Source organism: Jaculus jaculus, chromosome 16 (genome assembly GCF_020740685.1).
Source record: "Jaculus jaculus isolate mJacJac1 chromosome 16, mJacJac1.mat.Y.cur, whole genome shotgun sequence".
Lineage (NCBI taxonomy): Eukaryota > Metazoa > Chordata > Mammalia > Rodentia > Dipodidae > Jaculus > Jaculus jaculus.
In genome coordinates this window covers 17,721,733-17,735,596 of record NC_059117.1, presented here as the reverse complement: position 1 = coordinate 17,735,596, position 13,864 = coordinate 17,721,733, and the positions used below count along the sequence as shown (strand labels likewise).

The window sequence follows — 13,864 nt, the reverse complement described above, 5'->3', positions numbered from 1 at the left end:
CCCAGACTGACATGGAATTCACTACATAGTCTCATGCTCACCTCAAACTCAGAGCGATCCTCCTACCTCCCTTAGCCTCCGGAGCGGTGCTGGGATTAAAGGCATACGCACCCAGGCCCAAGCACCCAGCCTTTCTTCATCAGCATACTTTGTGCCTTTTTAGACTGCTGCCCCTGTCTACTGACTACAGGGACTTCGCTGATGCCTGAAACTGACTATACGAGATCTTGTTAACTATTGCATCTTGAGTCCTAAATGGGTTTTTACACTTTTACACTGGTTTATATGTTGATTGTGTTGATTATAGGAAGATCTTTAAATGTGTTAGTCTAACCACTTCCAATCCTATGATTAGAACACCTTCCCAGCATTCTGAAGATTAGAGTGTAGGATCCTATATCCCATTGTCAATCAAGCCTAGTACTTAGAAAAAAATTTCAACAACATGGAGAAGTCTTTATGATCAACAACAGATTTTTAATTCCACTTTCCAAAGAAGAATGAATTAATATTTAGAAATATACATAATTATCACTTATAATTCTGTAACATTTTCCTAGGATAAGAATGGAAATTATACAAAAAAGAAATTATACATTTGATTTCTCTGTTTTGTGATATATCAAACTGATCTTTTGAAAATTATTTCTTTCTAAAACTGTATGCATTATGGGATGTTCAAAACTCAAGCACTAATACTCTCTCTCAAAGTATTTGAGCAGAAGAAAACTACATTAAGGAATCTAAGTCTAGGGCCCCATTTCTGTAGTATGAAACAGTGAGATCTGTAAAGCATTTTTCGTGGAAATTAAAACAGTTCCAGAAGTGTAACTAGGTACTTACCTTGTCACACAGCACTCTGCATGTCTGTCTGGAGTCCATGAAATTCCTGGACTTCATGGCTATTGCCTCACAAAATTATATTGGTAATGTCTTGGTTTTTTCAATAATGTTGCCATCTTGTACATGATTCCCTTTTCTCTGTAGTTTATATAGGCCCATCGTGTCTCAAGTTCTGTTCCGGCCGAGGACAGTGCACTCGACATGGCTGCAAGTAAGCATTGGAAAATAATATGAATGCCTTCCCTTTGTGATATACCCTTTCTATGTTGAAGTCATTGCAGCTTGTTTTTTAAAATTTGTTTTAATATTCTTTTTTTAGGTATTTGAAGTGTTTTTAAAACCAAAGCATAGGATACTTTAGATGGAGTTTAAAATTTAAGATATTTTGTAAGTGAAAGTTAAATAAGTTCATATTGGAATAGTTATAAACAAATTTAGTGTAACTCATATAAATTTGTAACAAATTTGAATTCCTGATAGCTTGGTGCCTAGCTTTTCAGTGTTTTAAAGAAGAATGATGTTGAATATGGCGTCTGAAATAATACATTAATAGTGTAATAAGCAGTTCTCAGTTGTGAGTTATGTTATATTCAAGCCAAGAATGGATACTCACATTTATTATGTCGTTCATATATTAACATTAAGTTCTAAAGCACCTTGGGAATTCATGAAGCCACAGGCAATCTTTGTCATACAGACAGGTTTTTCATGCAAAAAAGTAATTAATTGAGTAAATGATTAATTAATTAATGGACAATTTATAAGAGGACTTTGAACCTAATCATTTAGAAATTATCTGCATGAGACAAACACTTGTAAACACTGGGATTAGAGTGACAGGTTTTCATTTTTAAAGTTTTCACTTAATTTAATTTACAAAAGGGATTACTCTGTACCATGAAAATGTTTTATTAAGTATGTTAAGAATTGAAAACTGAACATGAATCTCTTAGCTTTTGAACAAAGCTCTCATCCAAACACTGATTCATTCACTCTGAGGCATGGGCTGTGTGTGCCCCATGCTGTTGCCCCTCTGCGTTATCCATAAGCAACCATCCATCTATTTTATTCATTTCAAATAAAGTTATCATAAGAGACATTTGAGTAGTAAGTAGCTTTATGCTTTTGGATATGATTCTTTCTTTGGCATCAAATAATCCTGTATCACCGTAGCTTTTCCCTCCATTTGATGTTTTACAGGATATGTTGTTAATTGGAAATTTAGTTTTTCCTTGTTTAGGCAACATTTTATGTACTATTCATTGGCTTGATTCTTTTGTGGGTGGAGTAAACACTTGACTGTTGCCTCTTTTTCTTTTCTTTTTCTAATTAATTAATTAATTTGTAAGCATAAAGAGATAGAGAGGGGAGCGAGAGAATGGGCACACCAGAGCCTCCTGCCACGTGGGCTCCAGATGCATGTGTCACGTTGTGCGTCTAGCTTCATGTGGCTATGGGGCAATGGAACCCGAGTCACTAGGCTTTGCAGGCAAGTGCCTTAACTGCTTAACTTCCAGCATCAGTTGCCTTTTTTTCTAAGAATATGCCCCTTGTTGAGCCTAAGTAAAATTCCATGGAAATAAAGTTTATACTCAATACCACTTATTTCCCTTAAATAGATCCTTGGAATGGGTGCAGGTACTGTATGTTGTTCTTCTCATTTTGCCCTCCCCCAATATTATTATTATTGTTTGGTACCAGGAGCCCTCCTGAGAAGAGAGTGTTGGAAGTTCAGGAGTGTCACCTGTGCATCTGAACAGTGAGGGCATTTTCTCAACATATGGGGTGAACATATTGCTACATTTGAGAACAGGTAGATGAACCAAGAGGGGTCATACTCGCAGTCCAGGGAGCCTTGTGTTATTCCTGAAATCACTAGTGTGGGAAACCCTCATGTTTTTCCAGAAAACAAAAGCTACAAACAATGTTTTGTTTTGTCTTTGTTTTCAAATACAAATAGAATTTTATTAGCATTGAATCCTGCTTACAAATCTTTGCTTTGTGACCCACTAAATGGGAATCCATTAATCCAGTGATTTTTGTCCCTGAATGGTCATGAATTTCTCCTGATCACTGGTCCTAAAAAGACACATTAAGATGCACAGAGGGATGGAGAGATGGCTAAGTCTCCAGAGACTAAAGACCCAGGTTCAATTCCCCAGTACCACGTAAGCCAGATGCGCAAAGCAGAGCACGCATCAGGAGTTCCTTTGCTGTGGCCAGAGGCCCTGGCATGCCCATCATCTCTCCCTCTCCCTCTCCCTCTCCCTCTCCCTCTCCCTCTCCCTCTCCCTCTCCCTCTCCCTCTCCCTCTCCCTCTCCCTCTCCCTCTCCCTCTCCCTCTCCCTCTCTCTCTCTCTCTCTCTCTCTGTCTGTCTCACTCTCTCTCTTTGCAAATAAATAAAATGTTCTTTTTTAAAAGATGCACATAGAGCTGGAGAGATGGTTTAGTGGTTACGGCACTTGTCTGCATAGTCTAAGGACTTAAATTCTACTCTCCAGGTTCCACATCAACCAGATGCACAAAGTTACACAAACATGCAAGGTCACACATGCACACAAGGAGGCACATGCGTCTGGAGTTTGATTGAAGTGGTGTACCAGTTTTCTCTCTTTCTCTCTGTCTCTCTCTCTCTGCCTCTCTCTCTCTCTCTCTTTCTCTCTCTCTTCCTCTCTGTCTCTCCTCTCTAGACCTTTTATCACATCATATCATTAGTACACTTGCTTTATGGAAGGTTTTCTCAGAACTCAGGGAGTTTCAGTGTGTCAATAAGAATGCACCACACCAAAAGACACTGATTGCATTTTATAATGTAGATTTTTTAAATATAGCAAGACAGAAATAGTACAGAAACACTAAAAAAAATTGAAGCTAATTAATCATGAGTAAACTCCTTGAGATATAAAAATGTTACCATTATTCAGTTGTTCATCCATCTGCAATGAGGTCTACTCACTGATAAAAGAGTAGGGAGCTCAGTCAACTCTCATAAATACAGAACATTCCCCAGCATAAGCAAGTGTTGGGGGAGAAGAAAGCTTTGTTTTTGAAGCATTGCCAATTTGGGAGCCCATTTTGAAGCAAACTCTATTGTGTCTTGTGTTCAGGTCAAAAGGTATGCGTATTTTCTTTATGATACCAACCTAGGTATGATGTGGTTAATGAATGTTTTGTTTCCCAATAGTTACCAAATATTTTAAATAATTGTTATCATTTTACATTTATTCTTAGAGGAAATGTATTAAACACCTCATTAGAAGTTCTTTATTTATTCTGTTCCTTTTATAAGCTTTATGAGATTCTATACATATACATTTACAAAGATATTAAAATGCCAACATGCAGACTGCAGATGCATTAGAGACTGACATTGGTTGAAGGTGAGGGCTGAACTATTGTTTATTTTGGGTTTTTTTTTTGCATTTTTTTATTAGTTTTGTATTCAGCAAATACAGGCAGTTTGGTACCACTATTAGGCTCATCCGTAACCTACCCCCTCCCCACTGACTCCTCCTTGTTGAGGTATATGGCTCTTACATTGTGGAGTTAGCCCACAGTTATTGGTACGATAAATGTCTCGGCATAGCTTGACCCAACATGTGGCTCTGACATTCTTTCCATCCCCTCTTCCGCAAAATTTCCCTGAGCCATGTTGGGTTTATTTTTGGTCTGCTTCAGTGATGAGGTGTTAGGGGCCTCTGAGGCTCTGGCTCTCTGATTTGGTAGGAGTTGATTTTTCTCTGTGTTGGTCTCCTTCCCCTTTGTTCTGGTATCTGGTTCATCAGGAAAACAGCACCCTTGCTTGTTTCACCAATTTTCCTTCATTTCAGTCGGGCCCCTTTTGAGGTATGATGGAATGGCTCTCTCTTTAGGATCTGCATCTATCTGAAAAAGAGAAACAGATTCTCCAACGGAGAGTAAGTTAGCTCCAAGACAAATGAAATAACCCTTACTTTTTTTTTTTTATATAGAGAGTTTAATAGGTGTAGGCCCTCTTGTAGCCCATGATTGATGGTAGCTTGATATTGGAGAGAGGGCTTATGTTTTGATATGATTCTGACTTGTTTCCCAGCTCCAGCTATGGGTCCCATACCACTGAGGGTATCAGTTAGCCAAATCAAGAGCAGTTGGTTCCCCAACATGGGCTGTGTGCCACTATTGTACTTGTGTGGGCATCACAACCGGTTATTTGTTGCTAAGTAGGTTAGACCATGAGTTGCTTGGACAGATATTGGTCATTTCCCCCAGTCACGTATGTAGCACCTTCTGGCACTAAATATGCTGACTGTCTGGGGACTGACTCTCTCCTGGCTTCCAGCCATGTCGTTCCATTTTATGTGTCAGCTGCATATGGTGTCTTCAGCAATAGGGTCTTACCACTAACCTTTGGTGGGTCATCAAGTACTCTGACAGAAATCTGTCATTCTTTTAGGAAACCTTGTAGGTTTCTCTGATCAAAAGCTCATTGTGGATGATAGCCCCATGCTGGTATTGGGAGTTACAGGTCAGTGCCCACTAAGAAAATGCAGAAAAATATAACTAATATACAAGGGCTAGAGAGGAGGGGAGAGAGAGAGGGAGGGAGGGAAGATGTAAAGTGTTTAGGTTAGACTTGATCCTACCCTCTCCAGTGTCTTGTGGTTCAGGTGTTTCTTGTAAGGGCCTGGTGAAGGTTCAACCATTTGGTCTGCCTTTAGGAAGTAGATTTTTATGGTACCATTGCTGTTTGGGTCTAGATTAGTGTTTCCCACCCCTTCGATGCCCTCCCCACCCTCCCCATCCATCCTAGTGTCTAGTCCATGAGATGCTTGCTGGGTATGTAAGGTATCTTGGGTAGATTCAGGTTAGGTGCTGTAGATGAGTGAGACTATGTGGCAATTTTTTTTTTTTTTCTGTGATTGGGTAAGTTCACTGAGAATGATCTGTTCCAGGTTCACCCATTTTTCCTCAAATTTCTTTGTGTCAATTTTTCTTACTGCTGTGTAGATTGTGTAGATATACCACATCTTAGTTATCCATTCTTCTAATGATGGACATCTGGATTTATTCCAGCTCTTAGCTATTACAAATTGAGCCACTATAAACATGGTTGAGCAAATCTCTCTGGCCTGTGGTTTGAAGGTTTTAGGGTAGATGCCCAGTAAGGGAATAACTGGGTCTGTTGGTATCTCTATGGTCAGCCTTTTAGGAGTCTCCATATTGCATTCCAAAGTGATTGTACCATCCTACATTCCCACCAGCAGTGGATGAGTGTTCCTACTTCTCCACATCCTCGCCAGCATTTATTTTCATTTGATTTTTTGATGTTTGCTATCTTTATTGGGGTAAGGTGGAATCTCATATATGTTTTAATTTGCATTTCTCTGATGATTAGGGATGATGAACATTTTCTTAAGTGTGTTTTTGCCATTTGTGTTTCTTCCTCTGTGAACTGCATGTTCAGCTCTTTGCCCCATTTTTTGAGTGGAGTGTTTAACTTCTTACTGTTTAGATTTTTGACTTCTTTGTAGATTCTAGAGATTAGGCCTCTATCAGTTGAATAACCCACAAATATTTTCTCCCATTCTATGGGTAATCTATTAGCTTTGCTTATTGTATGCTTGTCTGTAAAGAAACTCTTCAGCTTCATGTGATCCCATTGGTTGAATGACTGTTTAAGATCATGAGCTACTGGGGTTTTGTTCAGGAAGTCTTTTTCCATTCCTATATCATGGAAAGTACTTCCTAAATTTTCTTCCAGTAGTATTCGATTTTCTGGTCTTATATTGAGGTCTTTGATCCATTTGGATTTGAGTGTAGTGCATGGTGAAATGTGTGGATCAAGTTTCAGTTTCCTGCATGTGGTTATCCAGTTTGTCCAGCACCATTTGTTGAAGATGCTGTCTTTTTTCCAGCCTATATTGTTCGGGTCTTTGTCAAATATCAAGTAGCTATAGTTGCTTGACCCAAAGCCTGAGTCCTCAAGTCTATTTCATTGGTCTATACTCCTGTTTTTATTCTAGTACCATGCTGTTTTTATTACTATGGCTTTGTAATATAGCTTTAGATCAGGTATGCTGATGCCACCAGAGGTATTGCTTTTGCTGAGGATATGTTTGGATATGCGAGGCCTTCTGCCTTTCCATATGAAATTTGAGAGTACTTTTTCTATCTCTGTGAAGAACACTGTAGGGTTTTTAATTGGAATTGCATTAAATCTATATATTGCCTTTGGTAGGATTGTCATCTTCACAATGTTAATTCTGCCTATCCAGGAGCATGGGAGGTCTTTCCATTTTCTCAAGTCCTCCTCAATTTCTTTTTTGAGTGTTTTTATGTTTTCATTGTATAGATCTTTCACTTCCTTGGTAAACATTATTCCAAAGTATTTTGTTGTTGTTGTTGTTGTTGTTGCTATTGAAAATGGGACTATGTCCCTTATTTCTTTCTCTGTATCTTTGTCATTTGCATATAGAAAGGCTACTGATTTTGTGCATTGATTTTGTATCCTGCTACTTTGCTATAGGAGTTAATCACCTTCAGGAGTTTTGGGATGGAGTCTCTCGGGTCTCTTACATATACAATCATGTCATCCGCAAATAGAGCTAACTTAACTTCTTCCTCTCCACATTGTATCCCTTTTATTTCCTTCTCCTGTCTTATTACTTGAGCTAGGACTTCCAGTACCATATTGAAAAGCAGAGGTGAGAGAGGACAACCCTGTCTTGTTCCTGATCTTAATGGGAATTCCTCCAATCTCTCTGCATTAAGTACTATTTGGGCCTTCGGAGCTTTGTATATTGCCTTTAATCACAAGCCATTTACAGAAAACCTGTACAGAGACTACATTCCTCCGGAATATTTTCAGATAGCCAGTCCTTACCAAGTTTTCAGATTCAGTATTTTCTAAAAATTAACCAGCCTCATTCACCATTAAACGAAACCAAATCCTGGCCTCTGGACTTCTCCGCAAAGTAAACTCAAAAGTCTCTGAAAAATGGTTTAAGGTTTAATTTCACTGTATTCATTTTAGGTGTGACCCTGGATTTTCCGGACCAGCATGTGAGATGGCCTCCCAGACATTCCCAATGTTTATTTCTGAGAGCTTCGGCAGTTCCAGGCTCTCCTCTTACCATAACTTTTACTCTATCCGTGGTGCTGAAGTCAGCTTTGGTTGTGGTGTCTTAGCCAGCGGTAAGGCCCTGGTTTTTAACAAAGATGGGAGGCGTCAGCTAATTACATCCTACCTGGACAGCTCACAATCCAGGTGAGTGAAGGCAGGCTGCAGTGTGCAGAGAGCAGATATATGTTTATATACCTATGTATGAATTATGCATCATATATTCATATATATTATTCTTATGATAATAGGATAACTTGGAAACTCCTGAAGCACTATTCGTATCACATACCCACACACATAAATATATACATGTCTCTTCCAGTCTTTATACATGTAAGATGTACATACATCTTTGAATCTTTAACTGGGATGGAAGGGTGCTTAGTTTATTTAGGGTTAATTTGCTTTAGTTTTTAATGAACTAGAAGGCTTACCAATGACTTAGAGCTACTAATGATTGACTAGACTTTTTAAAATATGAGATGTTAGCATCAAAACTGTTCTTAAGCCAAGGGGTAGTTAATTATTCATGTAGTATTATTTATTTGACAGCTTGCAGGTCTGATTAGATTTACTTCACATCTTTCCTTCCTCCAGTGCCTAATAAATAATTCAGTAAAGACATGACTGACACTTTAAGTATATGTACACAGTAAATAGTATACAAAATATATATGAACATACAGTTACATTTTATGGATATATCTGTATATCAAATATGCCCATTGACTTTATCTTCTGCACATATTTTTACATCTTCCATATATATATATATATATATATATATGTGTGATGGAAACATACAATTTTAGATAGTTCATTTAAATTTGTTTGAAATTCTTTAGAAACTAAAATGAACTTTATGAATAAAAATTTTAATGCACTTATTAATTGTAAGCAATTCATATCTAGGTTTCTCCAGTTCACACTGAGGCTGGGAAGCAAGTCTGTTCTAAGCACATGCAGAGCCCCTGACCACCCTGGTGAAGGAGTTTTATTGCATTATTCTTATGATAATGGGATAACTTGGAAACTACTGGAGCACTATTCATATCTCAACTATCATGAGCCCAGGTATGCTGAAAAGTATTTGAAAAAAATGACTGGTGTAATATCTCCTTTCTGAGATAATCATAGTTCAAGTGGTATAAGATTCCAGATATTTTTCTATTGAGAAATGTGGAGTACCAAGATCAATGAATCTTATAATGAATAACTGGCAAGGCATAGTCTTCTAATCTGTTTGCCCCACTGATTTCTGAAAATTTAAAGAAATTTGTTCTTATAATTTGAAATGGGAATCTAAGGGAGATACTTTAATGTATAGGGAAGAAAAATAGCTACCACTAATTTCCTTAACTATAATATAAGCTATTAGAGGTAATTTTAACATGATACTAATTTACAAATACTGTTAACAAATATCTAAATAGCATTCTAATAAGTTAAAATAAATTATATGATATGATAACTCAATACACATGATAATCAATATACTTTGAGTTTTTCATGTAATAAAATTAGGTAGTGAGCACAAAAAATTTTTTCTAGTATGTAATGAGTTCCTGGCAAGTGTGTGTGAGGATGTATTTAAAATCCTTTTCTCAGGTCACTTCTGTTTTCCTCTAGCATGCATATGTATATAGATATATATATACATATATAGATATATATATATATACATACATATATAGATAGATAGATATAGATATAGATATATAGATATATATAGATATATAGATATATATATATATGTCATGGCCTGTAGGCACAAATTGTCAGAATAGTTTTACTTAAAGGGGCCCATCCTTCAGCATTGACAAATTAGTACCCCCCCCCCCATTTAATGACAGAATTTCACAAGTGTTTCAGAGAGTCTCTCCCTGCTAGGATACTTACTAAGTTTCTCAGTGAAATTCCTTTTAAAATAACAATGAAAGGAATGGAGAGATGGCTTAGCAGTTAAGGCATTTGCCTGCAAAGCCAAAGGACACCAGTTTGATTCCCCAGGACCCACATAAGCCAGATGCACAAGGGGTAACATGCATCTGAAGTTCATTTGCAGTGGGGCCCTGGCACACCCATTTTCTCTCTCCCTCTCTCTTTCTCTCTCTTAAATAAATAAATAAGTAAAATACATTTAAAAAATAACAATGAGCCAGGTGTGGTGGCACATGCCTTTAATCCCAGCACTCAGGAGGCAAAGGTAGGAGGATCACTGTGAGTTCAAGGCCACCCTGAGACTCCATAGTGAATTCCAGGTCATCCTGGGCTAAAGTGAGACCCTACCTCAAAAAAAAAAAAAAACAATAATAATAACAATGAAAGAGAGTGAAGAAAAAAATCTCAAAATTCAGATATGAGTTAAAGTGCCACTGGAGGATTGAATACCATGTCTTATGTTAATAATATGTATAGAGACTATGTCCCATCTCAAAAGTACCTTTTACTTATGGGATGTGAGAAGAATGGACCTTGGTCTCTGAAGTTTGCACTGACACTATGGGAAAAACAATTGAGCTTCAAGAAACAAGAGAAAGGAGGACTGATGATAGCATATTTCCCCTGTTTTACAATTTTTACTAGGACCACCCCGGTTTTTAAATACTTGCAAACAGCTGAAAGCCTTTATTGTCACAGAAAATATAGTAAGATCTAATGGAGATCATTGTTATCTGCTATGTTATGTTGTGTTATATTTTATACATTATAAAAATTTTTAAATGTACCAAATCTGTTGGGTATTTTCTCTGGACATGTAAAAAGGTAAGGCTAAAGTCAACTTCTTCACTAAGTAGAGATACAACTCCTAATGACTGTCTCATAAGGCTGCAGAGATTGCTTAGCAGTTAGAGCACTTGCCTGCAAAGCCAAAGGATATAGGTTCCATTCCCCAGGACCCACGTAAGCCAGATGCACAAGAGGGTGCATGCATCTTGAGTTTGTTTGCAGTGGCTGGAAGCCCTGGCATGTCCATTCTCTCTCTCTCTCTCTCTCTCTCTCTCTCTCTCTCTCTCTCTCTCTCTCTCTCTCCCTCCCTCCCTCCCTCCCTCTCTCCCTCTCTTTCTCTCTCTCTCTCTATCTCTATCTCTCTCTCAATCTCTCTCTTTCCCTCTCTCAATAAATAAAAATAAAAATATTTTTAAAAGAATGTCTCATAGACTCTCCATACTAATCATTAACAGACAAATTCAACAAAATTCTAGAAGATAATAAAACCATGAAGAAAACATTACCATCCTGAATTAACTTGGCCTAAAGTACAATTTTTTTCTGACAAGAATGGACAGCTGCAAAACTCAGTTATCAATCTATATTGTGAAATTTAATTAATCTTTGTTGGTTTGAAAAATAATTACACATTTAATGTGCTATTGCAGAGGTGTGTTTAATCTTGCCTGCTATTTGACAGCAACATTTTTCTTCTAAGCAGAATCAGGGTGGTTTTTCAGTATTAGGTATGTGCATTGCTTAAAAGATTAAGATCAGACAAGAGGCTTTTTTAAAGATGAAAAGTGGGTACTGCTAGCAAAACAGTATCAATTTCTATATACAGGCATCTGTTCCTGAGTCTCTTCCTCCCACCCTCTCTCTTACAAATATTAATAAAAGGTGACATGGAAAAAGTAGAATATGATATATTCTAGATGTTAAATTATATTCCATATAATAAATAATACAAACCATGGACTTTTTCATAGCTGAATTGAATATATCTTAATGCCTTTAACCATTTCCTATTTTTTTCAGTATAAATTCAGTATAAATTATTGCTATGAATTCCATACTGTTCCTTCATGCCAAAGTTGTTCAGAAATGAAGCCGGATCCTTTAATTAGATGTGCTAGCTGACTAACAACATTACTAAGCAATGATTTCAGATAATTCACGTGTCTCTGATTCATTCCACAAACAAAAGAACTCTGCTTATTTATGTAATTTAAATTCTAGTAGTTTTTAATTAGATCTGACTAGACTGTCTTGTGAACTAACTGATTTTGTTAATGTAAAATGTCATATTAAAATAATTCTAGCTTTTCTTAATGGGCTTTGATATTCTAAAAGTGTTACAGTCAACTCTTGGTTTATTTTTATGTCTTCATTATTATATTTGATCTCCTCTTTGTTTCATCCAGACACCCAATTGTATAGTATATATAATTATCAACCATTTTTAAATACTTTATGTTTATTTATTTATTTATTCGAAAGAGAAAGAGAGGGAAAGAGAGAGAATTGGCATGCCAGGGCCTCCAGCCACTGCAAATGAACTCCAGACACATGCACCCCCTTATGCATCTGGCTAACATGGGTCCTGGGGAATCAAACCTGGATCCTTTGGCTTTGCAGGCAAACAACTTAACCACTAAGCCATTCCTCCAGCCCATCAGTCATTTTTTAAAGAGGGGAGGTAGTTAGGGAGATGGCTTAACAATTAAAGGTACTTATTTGCAAAGCCTGCTGGCCTGAGTTCGATTTCTCAGCCTCCCACATAAAGCCTGATACAAAAAGTAGCATAAGCATCTGGCATTCATTTTCCAAAGCAAGAAACTCTGGTGTATGTGTACATACATGCATGCACAAGCAGACACAGACACACACACACACGAATGAATGAATGAATCCATGGGCTAAAACCTACCTACCTATAACAGGAAGATTGAAACACAAGGCTGACCTAAGTCTCTGGGTTCTCAGTGAACAATATCCAAGTCCAAAAGTCCCACAGCTACTCTACAAAGTACAGTTAAATCAATGTAGGAACTCTCATCCCAGCCAAGAGGTGATGTAGAGTTGAAGACCAAGGCTCTGAACCGAGCTTTCTAGGTCCAAGCCTTGACGCTGTCGCTTAACATCTGCCAACCTCCAAAAGGGTTCTCGGCCTCCTGTAGCTTCTGTGTCCCATCTGTTGTGGGCTTACTGATGCCTGTGCACCAAGGACTTGCGGTGCTCCTATTATGTGACACGTAGGGCCTTATGTATTCACACAGGAATGGACACAGGCAAAGAAGTCTCTGACCCTGCCATAGGGAAATACTTGTCCTAATTTCACATGCAAGGAAGATGCAGGGAAGCATCTTTGCTTTTGGTTGCAAAGTCCTCAATCATTAGGTGACAGAGCAGGAACTGTGTCTAATACAAACCCATACTTTAACTCCTCTGCCAAGAAAATAGTAGTCACTTTAGTTACTGATCACATGAATACACATTTAAAAATTCTGTTTTCAACTATTTTTTAAATTATGTTTCTGGGCTAAAGAGATGGCTTAGCAGTTGAGGCACTTGCCTGTGAAAGCTAGGGACCCAGATTCCATTCTCTATGTCCCACATAAGCCAGATACACAAGGTGGTGCATGTGTCTGGAGCTCATGTGCAGTGGCTAGAGGCCCTGGTGTGCCCATTCTCTCTCTCTTCCTCTCTCTCTCTGTCTCAACCTCTCTCTCTCCCTCCCTCTCTCTGTATCTAACAAATAAATAAAAATTAGGGCTGGAGAGATGGCTTAGCAGTTAAGTGTTTGCCTGTGAAACCTAAGGATCCCAGTTAGAGGCTCAATTCCCCAGGACCCACATTAGCCAGATGCACAAGGGGGCGCATGTGTCTGGAATTCGTTTGCAGTGGCTGTAGACCCTAGAATGCCCTTTCTCTCTCTCTTTCTCTCCCTCCCTCTCTGTCTCTCTCTCTGCCTCTTTCTCTGTCATTCTCAAATAAATAAATAAAAATAAACAAAATTTAAAATAAAATAAATATTAAAAGTAAAAAAAAATATATTTCTGTTCACCAGAAGGGAGATTAACTGCTTTTAAAATTATTACTATAAAAAGTTACAATTTTCTAATAACAGTGCTAATCATGTTAAATTAAGTCAAGGCCTAATGTTCATTGTTGAACCAGTTTGAATATAGTTCAGTCATTTATTG

The 13,864-nt window shown here is 37.7% G+C and overlaps 1 protein-coding gene across 2 annotated transcripts in view; it reads left to right on the top strand.

The window, feature by feature from the left end:
• Positions 1 to 13,864, top strand: part of Reln (reelin) — a 498,095-nt gene that overhangs the window by 315,671 nt on the left and 168,560 nt on the right. For both annotated transcript variants that reach the window (XM_045135772.1, XM_004652888.2), the window contains exons 17-19: positions 988 to 1,054; positions 7,857 to 8,090; positions 8,859 to 9,020. In XM_045135772.1, the coding sequence (XP_044991707.1) occupies positions 988 to 1,054; positions 7,857 to 8,090; positions 8,859 to 9,020 (463 nt within the window). The remainder of the gene's footprint in view (positions 1 to 987; positions 1,055 to 7,856; positions 8,091 to 8,858; positions 9,021 to 13,864) is intronic.